Source organism: Vipera berus (genome assembly GCF_964194415.1).
Source record: "Vipera berus genome assembly, chromosome: 1".
Taxonomy (NCBI): domain Eukaryota; kingdom Metazoa; phylum Chordata; class Lepidosauria; order Squamata; family Viperidae; genus Vipera; species Vipera berus.
Window position 1 is genome coordinate 353430163 of NC_138202.1, and position 19259 is coordinate 353449421.

The 19259-nt window shown below is 44.9% G+C and overlaps 1 protein-coding gene across 1 annotated transcript in view; it reads left to right on the forward strand.

Annotated features, from left to right (window-relative positions):
• The window catches only part of ACACA (acetyl-CoA carboxylase alpha), a 254747-nt gene that overhangs the window by 10954 nt on the left and 224534 nt on the right, over positions 1-19259 (forward strand). The window contains exons 2-3 of the mRNA XM_081313199.1: positions 6678-6724; positions 8141-8387. Of these exons, the coding sequence (XP_081169325.1) occupies positions 6678-6724; positions 8141-8387 (294 nt within the window). The remainder of the gene's footprint in view (positions 1-6677; positions 6725-8140; positions 8388-19259) is intronic.

Here is a 19259-nt window from a genome sequence, read left to right on the forward strand (position 1 = left end):
AATTTTATGTTTTCAATCTGTGTGCTGCCCAGTTTGCAGAATCAGTGTTGAGTTGGGGGTGGGTGGATGCTTATCCAGTCTCTTCTTCAAAACTTCCAGTCTTGGAGCATTCACAGCTTCTGGAGGCAGGTTGTTCCACTGATTAATTGTTCTCACTGTCAGGAAGTTTCTCCTTAGTTCTAGGTTGCTTCTCTCCTTGATTAGTTTCCATCTGTTGCTTCTTGTCCTGCCTTCAGGTGCTTTGGAGAATAGCTTGACTCCCTCTTCTTTGGGGCAGCCCCTGAGATATTGGAAGACTGCTATGATGTCACCCCTCGTCCTTCTCTTCATTAAACTAGACATACCCTATTCCAGCAACTCAAAAGCATCTGTTCTTCAGCTCTCAGCCTTCTTTATGGTCCAAGTCTGATAGCCATACATGACTACTGGGAAAACCATAGCTTTGAGTACACAGGTAGTCCTCACCTTACGACAATTCATTTAGTGACCGTTCGAAGTTACAACAACCCTGGAAAAAGTGACATGACCGTTTTTCACACTTACAACCTTTGCAGAGTCCCCACAGTTACGTGATCAAAATTCAGACACTTGGCAACTGACTCGTATTTACGATGGTTGCAGTGTCTCGGGGTCATGTGATCCCCTTTTGCGACCTTCTGCCCGGCAAAGTCAACGGGGTAGCCAGTTTCACTAAATAACCACGTTACTAATTTAACAACTGCAGTGATTCACTTATCAACTGTGGCAAGAAAGGTTGTAAAATGGGTCAAAACTCATTTAGCAAATATTTCACTGAACAACAGAAAGTTTGGGCTCCATTGTGGTCGTAAGTCAAGGACTACCCTATTTGGACCTTTGTCAGCAAGGCGATGTCTCTGCTTTTTAATAGGCTGTCTAGGTTTCCCACAGCTTTCCTTCCCTGGAGCAAGCGTCTTTTTAATTTCATGGTTGCAGTCGCCGCCTGCAGTGATCTCGGAGCCCTAGAAAATAAAATCTCTCACCGTTCCCATTTCTTCCCCTTCTATTGGCAAAGGAAGTGATCGGACCGGATGCTGTGATCTTAGTTTTTTTTTTTAAGGTGGAGTTTCAAGCCAACTTTTGCATTCTCCTCTTTCCCCCTCCTCAAGAGGCACTTTAGTTCCTCTTCACATTCGGCTATTAGACCGGTAGGTATTGTCTGCATATGTCAGGTTGTTGATACAGGCATCCTTGACTTACAACAGTTCAGTTAGTGACCGATCAAAGTTACGAGGGCACTGAAAAAAGCACGTTATGACCGTTTTTCACAGTTACAACTTTTGCAGCGTTCCCCATTGCAGCGTATTCCACAAATGACAGCTGTCACAGGCCACTCCACGTGGCCGCACTGACAGCTGTCAAAGGAAACGCGCACACGCATTCGCGCTCCCCGAGCTGTCAAAACCGCTCCACGCGGCCGCTCTGACAGCTGTCAAAAGCCACGCATGCGCTCCAGACCGCGAGCTGTCAAACAGCAGAAGCCGCAGACTGTCAAAGGGGCGGCAGCCGCGAAGCTGTCAAAATGACGCATGCGCCTAGACCGCATACTCTGACAGGCGCTAGCTGTCAAAATGCCGGCTGGATTATTCCGACCCCGGCTGCTAGGGCAGCCAGCTGACAGGATTCCCCCAGCCCAACGCGCATGCGTTATCACTGGGGAAATGTCAAAAGCTGCCAGCTGATTATTGGTACAGGGTCCCTCGGCGGGAAAACACCTGTCCCTGATTCGTTGACTTGTTTGACAGTTGCCTATATAAGGCCGTTGTATCGTTCTGTTTTCGTCCGGGCTAAGTTAATAAATCCTTGAACCGAAGACATCGACTCTCTCTCGTCATTGCCTCAGATAAACTACCCATGATCACGTGATCAAAATCCAGATGCTTGGCAAGTGACGTGTATTTATGATGGTTGCAGTCATGTGATCCCCTTTTGCGGCCTTCTGACAAGCAGAGTCAATAGGGAAGCTTAACAACCAGGTTACTAACTTGATCAGCTGCAGTGATTCACTTCAGAAGGGTGGTAAGAAAGGTCGTTAAAAGGGGCAAAATTCACTTGATAAATCCTCACTTCACAACAGAAATTGGTGAGAACCTTGGTTCTCACACTGTTAGCAATATTGTTGTGCCAATGGCTGCATCTCACATGGTGTAACAAGATGGTAGGTTTGTTGTCACTGTGAGTTGGTGTTGGGGGCACGAAGGGAGGCTCAGCCAATCTCACGTGTTGTACTTTGATAATAAAGGTTCATTCGTTCATTCATACGTTGTCAAAGCAAGAACATCCAACGTTACCAGCGTTGACAAGTATTTTCATGGCAGAGACCTTATCCGCTGAGGCTGATAACCTTAGCCTTCTTATCGAAACAGATTCTAAACCAGCCGTTTCTCAGCCTTGGCAACTTTAAGACGTCTACAACTTTTTGGTGCTAAGCGGTGTGGTTGTTAAGTGAGTCATCATGTGACTAAGCCCAGTCTTACAACCTTTTTTTGCCATGGTCATAAAGTGACTCCTGCTTCCCCATTAACTTTACTTGCCAGAAGCTGACTGGGAAGGTTGCAAATGGAGATCGTCTGACCGCAGGACACTGCAACTACAGTTAGTCCTCTAGTTACGACCGTTCTTGAGGCCAAAATTCCCGTTGCTAAGCGAGACAGTTGTTAAATGAATTTGGCCCCATTTTATGACCTTTCTTGCCACAGTTGTTAAGCGAATCATTGCGGTTGTTAAGAACACAGTTGTTAAGTGAATCTGGCTTCCCCATTGATTGTAAGAAGGTCACAAAAGGAGCTCATGTGACTCCAGGACACTGCAACCGTCGTAAAAATGAACCAATTGCCAAGCTTCTGAATTCTGATCACGTGACCCTGGGGATGCTGCAATGGCCGTGTGAAAAACAGTCATAAGCCACTTTGTTGAGTGCCATTGTAACTCCGAAAGGTCACTAAACAAATAGTTGCAAGTCGAGGACTACCATAAATACATGATTGCCAAGTGCTCGAACCAGGATACCATGACTGTGGGGATGCTGCGACGGTCGTAAGTGGGAGGACTGGCTGTAAGTCGCCTTTTTCATTGCCATTGTAATGTCGAACTGTCACTAAACGAATGGTCCTAAGTAAAAAATTACCTGTAGGCATTTGGGTCTGTTATCATTTTTAGCTTGGTGCGTATGGTATGACCTATTTCAATTTGTAAAACATGGTTAGTCTCTTGATGCTTACAAGCTAAGCTACTAGTCCTCATTTGTAAGAATTATGCATCACCGTTTTTATAAATACAGGGGTCCACATAGACTGAAATCATTGCTAATCACCAACAGCGAGAACTGGAAATGTGGTGATATTGTAATGCATCATGCTGCAACTTGTGTGGTTGTCTGTAGGCAGAGATGGAACAGGTTGAGCATGTTTGAGTTCCCCCTTTGAACATCGTCGGGCTGGGAGATTTGCACTGCCTTCTAGTGCTTATCTTAGGCTATTGCTACATTTGCAGAAAAGGCCACAGGCAGATGGATTGCACAAAGTCTCAAATTGATGCTTTGCTTGAACCAGTCATTTGATGCTTTCTGATTGAGGTATCAAAGGCACAGTTGATGACAGTCCTACAATAGGTGGCAATATCTGGCTGGCCTCTGTTGAACAGAATTCAGTGCCTCCATTTCTAACTGGAGATTCCACCATAGACAGTAAAAAAATATTGATAGTTGCTTAGCTGGCATTGGTGGCGCAGTGGTTAGAATGCAGTACTGCAAGCTACTTCTGCTGAATGCCGGCTGCCAGCAGTTCGATCCTGACTGGCTCAAGGTTGACTCAGCCTTCCATCCTTCCAGTAAAATGAGGACCCAGATTGTTGGGTGCCATATGCTGACTCTGTAAACCGCTTAGACAGGTGTATAAGTCTAAGTGCTATTGCTATTGTTCGAATGGAAGTAAACTTTGGAGAAGACCCTTATTTGTACCCTTCATCTGTTTGACATAGCTAGAAAACAGCCATCAGGGTCTTACTTTAATCCAGGGGTGTCCAATCTTGCCAACTTTAAGACTTATGGACTTCAGTTCCCAGAATTGAATTCTGGGAAATAATAATAACAATAATAACAACAGTGTTGGAAGGGACCTTGGGCGTCTTCTAGTCCAACCCCTTGCTCAGGCAGGAAACCATATACTAGGGGTAGGCAACCTTGGCTCTTTTATGACTCGTGGACTTCAACTCCCAGAATTCCTGAGCCAGCATGGCTCAGCGTGGAAACGTCTCCCTTTCTCCACAGCATGGCTGGCTCAGGAATTCTGGGAGTTGAAGTCCATGAGTCATAAGAGAGCCAAGCTTGCCTACCCCTGCCCTGTACCATTTCAGACAAATGGTTGTCCAGTCTCTTCTTAAAAACTTCCAGTGTTGGAGCATTTACAATTTCCGAATTGAAGTCCATAAATCCATCAGCATGGGAATTCTGGGAATCTAAGTCCACAGGTCTTAAAGTTGCCAAGGTTTAAGCTACACCAAGCACTATATGTCATCTGTCAATTACTTTCACAACGATTGGTGAAGCTTCCGAGACCATCCGACTCCCAGGATTCTCAGCTGTGGCTATACTGAGAATTCTGGGAGTTGAAGTTCACAGGTTGTTGCTAAGGTTGGACATCTCTGCTTTAAGCATTATACCACATCTGTCAGCTACCTTCACAACTGATGGGAGAAGGTTCCCAGACCATCCGACTCCCAGAATCCTCAGCTGTGGTTATACTGAGAATTCTGGGTGTTGAAGTCCACACAGCTGAAATCAGAAATACTGAGTTGTAGGCTTTTTTTTCGCCTTGTGAAAGTCTCAGTCTGCAAAAGTCCTGCCGTAAGTGATTCTTGTGAAAGACATCTTAGCCAAGAATCCTGAAAGGTGAGGTCCTCGAAGTTTTGTGTGGGTGGTCCAGAACTGGTTAAGGAAATCCTCTTTGTGTGTGTGTGTGTGCCTGTGTGTGTGTCTGTGTGTGTGTGTGTGTTGTAGGGCTGTTGAGTAAGTGAGATGCAGCACTGTTGTGTTGACACTGTTAAGGAGCAGTACTTGTAGATACTTGTTTGTTTTTCTTCATGGCATCTTTTTTCAAAGCTAGCCATTAAAATGCAAACAAATGTAAAAGGGGAAAGGGACGGGGAATAAAAAAATAAATGAAAAGTTGCAAAAATATTATGTCAAATAAATTTATAACAAAAGCGACTTTTTTAAAAAATAACAGAGATAACAACAATATAACCGCCTCTCCCCAAGTTTAAGCAAGTGCTACCAATTTTTTAAACATCTGATAGAAGAGAATATTTGTAGCTCAGGGTTGAAATGAGGAGTCCTTGGTACTCTCTGAGGTTGCTGGTTTTCTTGCGGACATTTCATTACCAAACTAGGTAACATCATCAGTGCATTTAAAATATTGTAAAACCCTAATGATCAACATTCTAAAAAACCCCCAATATTCATAATATATTCTTCCCTTAATTTCTTCAAATGATAAATACCAACTTGTTGAGCTCGGTTCGTTAGTATGTTGAGTTTGGAGGACTGGTAAACAGAGGGACATAGAAGACTTGAGACAGATCTGGGACATTGCCTCAACCTTCACGAGGTGTTGCTTCATGGCGTCTTCTTTGGTTCCAGTGGAACAACCTGCCTCCAGAAGTTGTGAATGCTTTAACACTGGAAGTTTTTAAGAAGAGATTGGACAACCATTTGTCTGAAATGGTATAGGTTCTCCTGCTTGAGCAGGGGCCTGGACTAGATGACCTCCAAGGTCCCTTCCAACCTATTCTATTCTATTCTATTCTATTCTATTCTATTCTATTCTATTCTATTCTATTCTATTCTATTCTATTCTATTCCATTCCATTCCATTCCATTCCATTCCATTCCATTCCATTCCATTCTATCATTATTCCGTTAACGCTCCATTCCATTCCCTTCCCTTCCCTTCCCTTCCCTTCCCTTCCCTTCCCTTCCCTTCCCTTCCCTTCTCTTCTCTTCTCTTGATGTATTCCTGCTTAGGATGAAAACTGCCTTTTGCATGATAGTAGTACAGGTATCCTCGACTTACAACCGCTTAGCAACCATTCAAAGTTACAGCGGTTGTCCCCAGAAATACAAATAGTCCTCGGCTTACAACCATTTGTTTAGTGATCGTTAAAACAACGTATGACTGTTTTTCACACTTATGACTGTTGAGCATCCACCTGGCCATGTGATCGAAATTCAGATGCTTGGCAACTGGCTCGTGTTTATGACGGCTGCAATGTCCCGGGGTTATGTGATCCCTTTTTTGCGAACTTCTGACAAGCAAAAGTCAACAGGGAACGTAGATTCACTTAAAAACCTGTTACAAACTTAATAACTACAGTGATTCACTTAATATGAGGCAAAACTCACTTAACAGCAATGGAAATTTTGAGCTCCGTTGTGCTCATAAACCAAGGCTTATCTGTAGCTCATGAAGTGTTTTTTTTTTTTCAACCAAGGGCACTGGAGGCCTAATCCCTGTCCCTTCATTAAGCAATGGAGCATCAATTAAGCTTATTTTTTCATCATCTTTTTCCCCTTTCAGGAATTATTTGCATTACACGCTCCGGTGCTCAAAATTATGATTTGACCTTGATCTCACCTTCTTATTTTTTTCCCTCCCTTTCAGTTCATTTTGGCGGTGGATCACAACTCAGATAACAAGAATTGTTGAAGGTCAGTCACTATCAAATTTCTTTCTTTTTATGATTTGGGGGCATTCTGGTCTGATCTTTTTCCATGGCTTCAAATATATTAATTTTTGAATTGGGTCAAATCTGATTATGGTACCAAGAAAAGAGGAATTCTGTGACCTATACAGGTCGTCCTCGACTTACAACAGTTCATTCAGTGACCATTCAAAGTTACAGCGGCACTGGAAAAAGTGACTTGTGACCATTTTGGACACAACTGTTGTAGCATCCCCCTGATCACGTGATCAAAATTCAGATGCTTGGCAAGTGGTTCAGATTTATGACGGTTGCAGTGTTGCAACCTTCTGATAAGCAAAGTCAATGGGGAAGCCAGATATACTTAACAACCGTGTTGCTAATTTAACAACTGCAAAGATTTATTTAACAACTGGGGCAAGAAAGGTTGTAAAACGAGGCAAAACTCACTTGACAAATGTCTCACTTAGCAACATAAAATTTGGGCTCAATTGTGCTCACAAGTCAAGGACTACCAGTATATTCATTTTTGAATTGGGGCAAATCCAATTATGGTAGCAAGAAAAGAGGAATTTTTTGACCTATATAAATAACAAACTTTTAAAGCAGGGGTCTTCAAACTAGGCCCTTTTATGACTTGTGGACTTCAACTCCCAGAATTCCTCAGCCAGGCATGTGCCTGGCTGAGGAATTCTGGGAGTTGAAGTCCACAAGTCATAAAAGGGCCAAGTTTGAAGACCTCTGATTTAAAGCAATCTCCATTGCATTCTGCTTGATCTGTTGGAAGTTTGGAACGGAATTATAATACACCGCTGTGTATTCAGAAACACAATGGAAAGATCTGGGGATATTTCGGTTAATACATAAGAGAAGGACTTACCGTAAGTAATTAAGAAGAATTTTTTGATTGTTTCTCAGTTTTGACACATAGGGACATCTCTGTTATTCAAGCAAAATAAAAAGGCTAGTGCAGTACTGTAGATAGTCCTCGATTTATAACACTTTGTTTAGTGACCGTTCAAAGTTACAACGGCACTGAAAAAAAAGTGACTTACGACCATTTTTCACACTTATGACCATTGCAGCATCCCCCCATGGTCATGTGATTTATATTCGAGTGCTTGACAACCCACTCACATTTATGATGGCTGCAGTGTCCCGGAGTCACGTCATCCCCTTTTGCGACCTTTTGACAAGCAAAAACAATGGAGGAATCTTGATTCTCACTTAACAACCATTTTAGTAACTTAACAGCAACAGGTTAAATTCACATGACAGATTTCTCACCTTAATAACATAGATTTTGGGCTCCGTTGTGGTTGTAACTTGAGGACTTACCTGTATTTGACAACGTGTTTAAATGTTGAAAAATTCTTGAATGTTAATCTTCTTAAAACTAAGTTTTTTTTATTTTTCTGGTTAGCGGTACAAATCTTCGCCGGCACGATGAGTAACAGACCTCCTCCGGACGATAAACTTCTGGAGCTGAACTTACATTCCCATTTCATCATCGGCTCCATTTCGGAGGATAACTCTGAAGACGAGACAAGCTCCTTGGTGAAAATTGACTTGCTAGAAGACAAAGACCTGTCCATCTCGCCGGTCTCCATCAGTTCGGACTCTCTTTCAGACCTCAGTTCCTCCGCAGCTCAAGAGGCTCTTCTCATGAGGTAGTTGTTGTTGTTAGTTGTGAAGTTATGTCCGACCCATCGCGACCCCATGGACAACGTTCCTCCAGGCCTTCCTGTCCTCTACCATCTTCTGGAGTCCATTTAAGCTCACGCCTACTGCTTCAGTGACTCCGTCCAGTCACCTCATTCTCTGTCGTCCCCTTCTTCTCTTACCCTCAACCTTTCCCAGCATGAGGCTCTTCTTCAGTGAGTGCTTCCTTCTCATTAGGTGGCCAAAGTATTTGAGTTTTAGCTTCAGGATCTGGCCTTCTAAAGAGCAGTCAGGGTTGATCTCCTCTAGGACTGACCGGTTTGATCGCCTTGCAGTCCAAGGGACTCGCAGGAGTCTTCTCCAGCACCAGAGTTCAAAGGCCTCAATTCTTTGGCGCTCAGCCTTTCTTACGGTCCAACTTTCACAGCCATACATTGGCAACTGGGAAGACCATAGCCTTGACTATACACACTTGTGTTGGCAGGGTGTGATGTCTCTGCTTTTTAGTGTGCTGTCTAGATTTGTCATGGCTTTCCTCCCGAGGAGCAAGCGTCTTTTAATTTCTTGGCTGCAGTCCCCGTCTGCGGTGATCTTGGAGCCTAGGAAAATAAAATCTGTCACTACCTCCATTTCTTCCCCATCTATTTGCCAGGAATTGAGGGGGCCGGATGCCATGATCTTGGTTTTCTTAATGTTAAGTTTCAACCCAAGTTTTGCACTCTCCTTCTTCACCCGCAACAAGAGGCTCTTTAGTTCCTCTTCACTTTCTGCCATTAGAGCAAAATGGTAGAGAAGAATAGAATGCCATAAACCAGTGGTGGCAAACCTATGGCATGTGTGCCAGAGGCGGCACTCAGAGCCCTCTTTGTGGGCACGTGCACCGTCGTCCCAGTCCCGCCTCCCCCGTGGCCCCCTCCTCACCAGCAGTAATTGAGAGGGCCGGATGCCATGATCTTGGTTTTCTTATGAAAATCCATATTTCAAATACAGGTAGACCTCGACTTACGACAGTTCATTTAGTGATGGTTCAAAGTTTCAACGGCACTGGAAAAAAGGGACTTATGGCTGTTTTTCACCAGTATGGCCCTTGGTCACGTGATCAAAATTTGGACTTTTGGCAACTGGCTGATATTTATAACAGTCGCAGTGTGCCGGGAGTCATGCAATCTCCTTTTGTGACCTTCTGCCAAGCAAAGTCCGTGAGGAAGCCAGGTTCACTTAACAACCGTGTGACTAATTTAACAACTGCACCAATTCACTTAACAACTGCTGTGGCAAGAAAGGTGATAAAATGGGGCAAAACTCACTTAACCGCTGTCTCGCTTAGCAACAGAAATTTTGGGCTCCATTGTGGTTGTAAGTCGAGGACTGCCTGTGTACAAAGGAGAAACTTCCTGACAGTTAGAACAATTAATCTGTGGAACAACCTGCCTCCAGAAGCTGTGAATGCTCCAACACTGGAAGTTTTTAAGAAGAGATTGGACAGCCAATTGTCTGAAATGGTATAGGGTTTCCTGCCTGAGCAGGGGGTTGGACTAGATGACCTCCAAGGTCCCTTCCATCATCATCATCATCATCATCATCATCATCATCATCATCATTATTATTAAATGTTTGTCTAATCTCTTCTTTGAAACCTCCAGTGATGAGGCACCCACAGCTTCTGGAGGCAAGTCGTTCCACCGATTAATTGTTCTAACTGTCAGGTTGCTTTTCTCTTTGATTAGACCCCTGCGGGCAGGCAGGTGTCTTGCTCAGCTGTGGCTTGTGGGGCACTTTTTTCAGTGCCATTGTAACTTCGAACATTCACTAAGCGAACTGTTGTAAGTCGAGGACTACCTGTTGTACTTCATCATTTTTTTCCCTATTTTGGGGGGTCATCAAGTTTTTGACACCTTGCTAGGCAACTGGTGGTATTCAGATGTTGCCATATCCTAAAAGTGGTACAATGGGTGAAAAGGTTGAAAATCCCTGCCCTAATAATCAGAATTGCCAAAGTCTCACCATCTCAATAATGTTTGCTGGATCTCAGTGTTCTTTTGTGAGATTGGGTGAAGTTTCAGATGAAGGAGGTGCAAATTTACATTGACAATCCTACATGGGATTTTGCAAGTAACAGCGTGTGAGATTGCGAAAATTTAAATGAGCCTGTCTCTTTTTTTTGCACCTGGCATTTAAAAAGTCTGCCATGCAGTGGTTCTCTTCTGAGGATGAGCTCTTGCAGAATATTAATTGCTCTTGCATGTGTTGTGCATCAGCTTTCTCCCAGCCAATATTAGAATTAAAAGCTTTGCCAATGGTGCTTCAAGAACACAGTGGTTTGATTATGTTTATAGCAAGAATACAGAGTCCCTCTGTGAAAGAGATGGGCGGTTCCTAGATACGATAAATAAAATAAAGAACTAGAAAAGCCATTAGGGGAGAAAAAAATCTTATGCTTGCTAGGTCCAAAATGCAAGCCTCGCTTATACAGGTAATCCTCGACTTATGATCACAAATGACCCCGGAATTTCTGTTTCTAAACAAGACAGTTGTTAAGTGAGTTTTGTCCCATTTTACTAGCTTTCTTGCCCCAGTTGTTTAGTGAATCACTGCAGTTCTTAAATGAATAACATGGTTAAGTGAATCTGGCTTCCCCATTGAGTTTGCTGGTCAGAAGGTCACAAAAGGTGATCATGTGATCCCGGGACACTGCAGCCATCAGCCATGGCAGCTGAATTTTGACCATGTGAACCGGAGGATGTTGGAATGGCTGTAAGTGTGAAAAATGTACATAAGTCACTTTTTTGAGTGTGTCACAGCTTCAAACAGCCACTAAACAAATGGTTGTAGGTCAAGGATTACGAGTAATAGAAATACGTTTCGGTGATTGTGCGTCTTTTCCCCACAACTGAGAGGCAACAGGCTGGGATCCTTCCGCAAGGAGTCAATGTCTCCGGTGCATGACAGGTAGTCCTCAACTTACAACTGTTTATTTAGCGACCGTTCAAAGTTTCAATGGCACCGAAAAGGGGCTTATGGCTGTTTTTCACCATTACGACCCTTGGTCACGTGATCAAAATTTGGCACCTGGCTCATATTTATGAGGGTCGCAGTGTGCTGGGAGTCATGCAATCCCCTTTTGCGACCTTCTGCCAAGCAAAGTCCGTGGGGAAGCCAGGTTCACTTAACAACCGTGTGACTAATTTAACAACTGCACTGATTCACTGAACAACTGCTGTGGCAAGAAAGGTGATAAAATGGGGCAAAGCGCACTTAACCGCTGTCTCGCTTAGCAGCAGAGATTTTGGGCTCCATTGTGGTCGTAAGTCGAGGACTGCCTGTGTACCATCTTTTGCTGCCCGATGACTGTGGGAATTGATGTTTCAACCCATTGGGAGGCATCAGGACTGGGGGAGGGATGCTCGTTTGCTCTGACTGGTTGAGAAGCCCTTGATTGATTTCCAGAGAGCCCCGAGTTTCCCCAGAACAATGTTTGTAACCCAGTGAGGTTGGCTAAACGATCCTCTTGGAAGAGTGTGTTGTGGTTTTTGTGTTGGCGTTCGTTAACAAACAAGTGAGGACCTGCGATTAAATTGGTTAGCATTCTCAGCCCGCCCGATGACTTGGTGGATGCCTGGGAAAGGGCGGCCACCGAGGCACTCGACCACGTTGTACCCTTGTGATCCCTGACCTGGCGCAGATCCCGTTGGGCTCCATGGTTTTCTGTGGAGCTCCGGGAGATGAAGCGTCGGAGACGGGGTCTAGAGAGCTGTTGGAGGTCCAGCCGATCTGAATCTGACCGATTGCAGTTAAGAACCTTTATAAGGTCTTATCTCGCGGCGATGAGGACGGCGAAGGCTAATTACTTCGCTGCCCTCATCGCGTCCGCAGATAATCGCCCGGCCGCCCTGTTTAGGGTGACTCGCTCCCTTCTTAACCAGGAGGTGAGGGAGGATCCCTTACAGGGTCGGGCCGAGGAGTTTAGTCACCATCTGACGGACAAAATCGCTCAGATCCAGGCCAGTTTGGACTCTGACTGGGCAGAGTCTTACGTGGAGGAATCGGACGGTCTTGAGCATGTTATCTGGACTGAGTTCAATCCTGTTTCCCCTGATGATGTGGACAGGATTATGGGGAGGCTGAGCTCCACCACCTGTTTATTGGACCCGTGTCCCTCCTGGCTGATTTATGCGGCTTGGGAGGAGACACGAAGCTGGTTCCAGGCAGTAATAATTGCCTCTTTGAGGGAGGGTGTTTCCCCCGCCGCCTTGAAGGAGGCGGTGGTGAGGCCCCTTCTCAAGAAGCCTGCCCTGGACCCAGCGATTTTGAACAACTATCATCCGGTCTCCAACCTTCGCTTTTTGGCGAAGGTTGTTGAGAGTGTGGTGGCGCATCAGCTTCCTCTGTTCCTGGAGGAAACGGATTATCTTGACCCGTACTAATCGGGTTTCAGACCCAGGTACAGCACGGAGACGGCATTGGTCGCGCTGGTGAATGATCTCTGGCGGGCTCGGGACAGGGATTGTTCCTCTGTCCTAGTCCTATTAGATCTCTCAGCGGCTTTTGATACCATCGACCATGGTATCCTACTGCGGCATCTCAGGGGGTTGGGAGTGGGAGGCACCGTTTTACAGTGGTTCTCCTATCTCCTGGGCCGCTCACAGTCGGTGTTGACGGGAGGGCAGAGATCCGCCCCGAGGCCTCTCGTTTGTGGAGTTCCTCAGGGGTCGGTTCTCTCTCCCCTCCTGTTCAACATCTATATGAAGCCGCTGGGCGAGATCATTCGTGGTTTCGGGGTGGGGTATCATCAGTATGCTGATGATACCCACCTTTTTTTCTCCACCCCAAACCAACCCAGTGATGCCCTCGCCGTGATCTCCTGTTGCCTGGAGACGGTCCGGGTCTGGATGGGGAGAAACAGGCTTCGTCTCAATCCTGCCAAGACTGAGTGGCTGTGCATATCGGCATCTCAGGTTAACCAATTTATTCCATCATTAACGATGGGGGGTGGGGTGTTACCCCCGGTTGATAGGGCTCGCAACTTGGGTGTCCTCCTGGATTCACAGCTCAGTTTGGAAGATCATATAGGAGCCGTGACCAGGGGGGCTTTTGCCCAGGTTCGCCTGGTGCACCAGTTGCGACCCTACCTGGACCGAGATGCCCTACGCACAGTCACTCATGCGCTCTTGACCTCCCAGTTAGACTACTGCAATGCTCTCTACATGGGGCTGCCCTTGAGGACCACTCGGAGGCTTCAGCTGGTGCAGAATGCGGCCGCGCGAGTTGTGATGGGGGTTTCCCGATACTCCCATGTAACACCTCTACTCCGCAAGCTGCATTGGCTTCCGGTTGCTTTCCGGGTGAGATTCAAGGTGCTGGTTATGACCTATAAAGCCCTAAATGGCTTGGGTCCGGAATATTTGAGGGAACACCTGCTGCCGGCATCAAGTTCCCTTCGTCCTGTGCGCTCCCACAGGGAGGGCCTTGTCAGGGTGCCGCCGGTAAAACAATGCCGGCGGATAACACCCAGGGGGAGGGCCTTCTCTGTGGGTGCGCCTGCCCTCTGGAATCAGCTGCCCGTGGAGCTTAGGACTGCCCCCGACCGTCACTCATTTCGTTGGTTGGTTCGTTCGTTTCGGCCCAGGCTGAGAGTTTTAATTGGGGTTTTTATATTTCTACTTCAGGGACTGAATTTAATCATTTTTAATCATTTTTAAATTTTTGTATTGATGTTTTAAACACCTTGTAAACCGCCCTGAGTCCTACGGGAAAAGGGCGGTATATAAATCTAATAAAATCTAAATCTAAATCTAAATCTCCATTCCTCTTCAAGGCCGATCAGAACATTGCTTTCTTCCAAAAGATTCCGTTCTATTCCTGCCATGGAACATTTTCAGTCTGTGTTGACACATTTTACAGTATCTTTCCTTGTTTGGGGAGTTTCAGCAAATTCCTTTTTAGAACATAGAATAACAGATTTGGAAGGGACCTTGGAGGTCTTCTAGTCCAACCCCCTGCTCAGGCAGGAAACCCTATACCATTTCAGACAAATGGCTGTCCAGTCTCTTTCTGAAAGCTTCTAGTGATGGAGCACCCACAGCTTCTGGAGGCAGGTTGTTCCACTGATAAATTGTTACTCATTGTCAGGAAATTTCTCCTTAGTTCTATGGTTTAAAAGAACAGAATAACAAAATTGGAAGGGACCTTGGAGGTCTTCTAATCCAATCCTCTGCTCAAGCAGAGACGCTACACCATGTCAGACAAATAAAAAAGATGTTGAGACTCTAGACAGAGTGCAGAGAAGGGCAACAAAGATGATTAGGGGACTGGAGGCTAAAACATACAGGGAACATTTGCTGGAACTGGGTATGTCTAGTTTAATGTTTAGTGAGTCCTTTAGTTTAGTGAGTCCTTCGGGAGAAGGGCGGTATAAAAATTAAATTATTATTATTATCATTATTAATGAAGAGAAGGACGATGGGTGACACGATAGCAGTGTTCCAGTATCCCAGGGGCTGCCCCAAAGAAGAGGGAGTCAAGCTATTCTCCAAAGCAGGGCAAGAAGCAACGGATGGAAACTAAGCAAGGAGAGAAGCAATCTAGAACTACAGTGAGAACAAATTTCCTGACAGTTAGAACAATTAACCATATGAACAACCTGCCTCCAGAAGCGTTGAACGTATTAACTAAACAACTGCAGTGATTTGCTTAACAACTGTAACAAGAAAGGTTGTAAAGTGGGGCAAAACTCACTTACCAGCTGTCTTGCTTAGCAACAGAAATTTGGGGCTCAACTGTGCTCATAAGTCAAGGTCTCCTTGAATATGCTTGACAAAATATTTTAAATAATCTTTCATCGAAATCATGCCCCCTTGGGCACCTAACGTTCTTTCCTGAAATTTAACCAAGCTCTGTAAAGTTATCAGAAGGCTAAATAGCCAAATTGGCCCAGGAGATGTGCCCTCAAAACCACGCAGTTGTTGTGTGTTTAAAATATGGCACGAAGTACACCTTTGCGTGCCAGGGGACCATAGCCTTGAACATCTTTCTCTATCTGTTTGCATTTATTGGGCCACCAAGATTATTTGACCTGCTGCTGCCAAATTACTAGGGAAAATAAAATACTGTTTTCTTTCTCATCTCCCTCACCTCCTCCTTCCTCTCCTCAAATTTAAATTAGGTTTAAAATTGGTTCCCTCTTTCCCATTCTCCCCCCCCCCCCAAAAAAAATAACTTGCAAAATACGGTAATGTGGTCTGCTGTTTTCCCTGGATACCGGTAGTCCTCGTCTTACTATTATTCATTTAGTGACTGTCCAGAGTTACAATGGCACTGAAAAAAGTGACTTATGACCATTTTTTAAGACTTATGTCCATTGCAGCATTTCCCCCCCCCATAGTCATGTGATCAAAATTCAGCCGCTTGGCATCTGACTCTTGCGACCTTCTGCCAAGCAAAGTCCGTGGGGGAAGCCAGATTCACTTAACAACCGTGGTACGAAATTAAAAACTGCAGCGGTTCACTTCACAGTTGTGGCAAGGAAGGTTGTAATGTGGAGCAAAACCCACTTAGCAAATGTTTCACTTAGCAACAGAAATGTTGGGCTCAGTTGTGGTCGTAAGTCGAGGACCACCTGTAAGTCGAGGACCACCACACCTCCCTACCCTGTTTTTGCCATTATAAATACAGCATGGGATGCTACCAAGCTATGCGCTGGGGGACTGTGAGTTCTAGCCCAGCTGTAGGGTGCTGGTGATGACCTATAAAGCCCTAAATGGCGAGGGTCCGGGATATCTGAGGGAACACCTGCTGCCGGCATCAAGCTCCCTTCGTCCAGTGCGCTCCCACAGGGAGGGTCTTCTCAGGGTACCGCCGGTAAAAGATTGCCGGCGGGTAACACCCAGGGATAGGGCCTTCTCAGTGGGGGCGCCTGCCCTTTGGAACCAGCTGCCGGTGGAGCTGAGGACTGCCCCCGACCTCCGTTCATTCCGCCGGGGCCTGAAGACCTGGCTCTTCGAGCTCTCTGGCCCAGGCTGAGGATTAATCTTATTTTAACTGGGGTTTTATTTATACAGGGATAAATTTAATCTTTTTTAAACTTGGTTTTTAACTTTTGTATTTTTGGTTTTTAATTACCCTGTAAACTGCCCTGAGTCCTCCGGGAAAGGGTGGTATATAAATGTAATTAATTAATTAATTAATTAAATAAATAAATAAATAAATAAATAAATAAATAAATAAATAAATAAATAAATAAATAAAGCCAGCCGCTGGTATTGTTGGGGCCAGCCCTTCTCTCTTAGTCCCAGGAAGGTTAAGGGCAAACTACAGGTAGTCTTCGACTTACAACAGTTCATTTAGTGGCCGTTCAGAGTTACAACAGCACTGAAAAAAGTGACTTACGACCATTTTTTAATTTATTTTAATTTTAATTTATTGTACAGAGGCCTTTAATTTTAATTTTATCTTAATTTCTGTATTTATTGTATGTTATTGTTGTTAGCCGCCCTGAGTCCTTCGGGAGATAGGGTGGGATATAAGTCCCAATAATAAATAAATAAATAAATAAATAAATACATTTTCACCCTTACAACCCCATGGTCACATGATCAGAATTTGGACTCTTGGCAGTTGACTCATATTTATGATGGTAGAACCGCATGAAAATCCATATTTCAAGTAGAGGTAGACCTCGACTTACGACACTTCATTTAGCGACCGCTCAAAGTTACAACAGCACTGAGAAAAGTGACTTCTGACCGTTTTCACACTTATGACCCCAGGGTCATGTGATCAAAATCTGGACTCTTGGCATTTGACTCATACTTACGACGGTTGGAGTGTCCCGAGGCCATGTGATCTTCTTTTGCAACCTTCTGACAAGCAAAGTCAATGGGGAACCCAGATTCACTTAACAACCGTCTTACTAACTAAGCCAGGTGTGCCCAAGCCCAGGTCTGAGGACTGGTCACCTGTGGCCTTTGGGGAACCAGGTTGCAAAAGCGGTGGGCGAGTGCATGAAGCTTCATTTGCACATGTGTGAAATGTGGATTGCGTGTGTGAAACCATCCCCTCCCCCCTGTCACCATTGCCACAACCGCCACTGTGCCGGTCCATGGAGCCAGAAAAGTTGGGAATCACTAAACTAAACTACTGCAGCAATTCATTTAATAACTGGCAATAAAAAGGTCGTAAAATGTCACAAAACATTACACGGAGTATAGCCAGCCGTACCAACAGGGTGAAGAACAGCTTTTATCCATGGGCTGTTAGGCTCTTGAACGGGAAATAATTTTATAAACTTTATGTATGATTGACTTGCGAGGCTGGTGTGTTGTGCAATTAGCTCACATGGTGTAATAAGATGGAGGGTTTGTTGTCACTGTGAGTTGGGGGTGGGGGCACGAAGGGAGGCTCAGCCAATCTCAATGTATACATGGTTGTACTTTGACAGTAAAGGTTCATTAACAACCATCTTGCTTAGCCACAGAAATTTTGGGCTCCGTTGTGGTCATATAACTTGAGGAGCACCTGTACTGAACTTGATGGTGCTTGATTTCATTCTTGTGTTTGGACATCACACTGTGCCCTGAGTGCTTTGCTTGGCTTGTTGATAATCCTATTGCACAAACTTCTTCCTCTAGGCCAGGGGTGGGGAACCTTGGCCCTTTTATGACTTGTAGACTTCAACTCCCAGAATTCCTGAGCCAGCATGGCTCAGCTTGGAAACTCTCCCTTTCCCCTCAGCATGGCTGGCTCAGGAATTCTGGGAGTTGTAGTCCATGAGTCATAAAAGAGCCAAGATTCCCCACCCCTGCTCTAGACTCATGGACAGATACAGGGGTGGGGAACCTTGGCTCCTTTATGACTTGTGGACTTCAACTCCCAGAATTCCTGAGCCGGCATGGCTCAGCATGGAAACCTCTCCCTTTCTCCTCAGCATGGCTGGCTCAGGAATTCTGGGAGTTGAAGTTCATAATTACAGGTTGCGGCTTACCACCACAATTGTGATTGGAACTTCTGTTACTAAATGAGGTGGTTGTTAAGTTAGCCTTGCCCAATTTTACAATCTTTTTTTTTGCCTTGGTTATTAAAAGTATATTAAGGAATACGTTTTGTTTCGTTTATGATGTCCTTGCTGCTCTTTGAGCTTAGTTGTTTTCTTGTGGACATTTCATCACCCAACTAGGCAATGTCCTCAGTGCTAGAAGGGAGTGGGGTTTGCTCTCTGTTAATATGAAAGTGGCTCACACTATCAGTGTTATTAGGAGTGTGGTTCCTTGATTTGGCTGTAGTTTACTGCTGGCTTGTTTGCCTGTGTTGGTAATTCCTGGATTGGAGTATTGTTTTGTTGTTGTTAGTTGCGAAGTCGTGTCCGACCCATCGCGACCCTATGGACAATGTTCCTCCAGGCTTTCCTGTCCTCTACCATCTTCTGGAGTCCATTTAAGCTCACGCCTACTGCTTCAGTAACTCCATCCAGCCACCTCATTCTCTGTGGAGTATTGTTTACCTCTTGATTTTTGCTCTAGTAGTCAACTTGGTGTAAGTATTATCCTTATCTTTCCAGACTTCTGATGTGAGGTGGGTGAACATGTCAAAAGGCTCGGTAACTTTAGGGAATCCATTAACCTGAGACAGTGTCTTTGCATCCTAGCCATCCATACATGGAAAGTTTTTCTAATTCAGAAAGTTTAGGTGGTGTAAAAAAGCATGGATGTTTAGGGAATTCTGGGAGTTGAAGTCCACCCGTCTTAAAGTTACCAAGGTTGAGAATCACTATAGGGCACAACAACAACAACAACAACAACAACATCATCATCATCATCATCATCATAATGATGATGGAAGGGACCTTGGAGGTCATCTAGTCCAACCCCCTGCTCAGGCAGGAAACC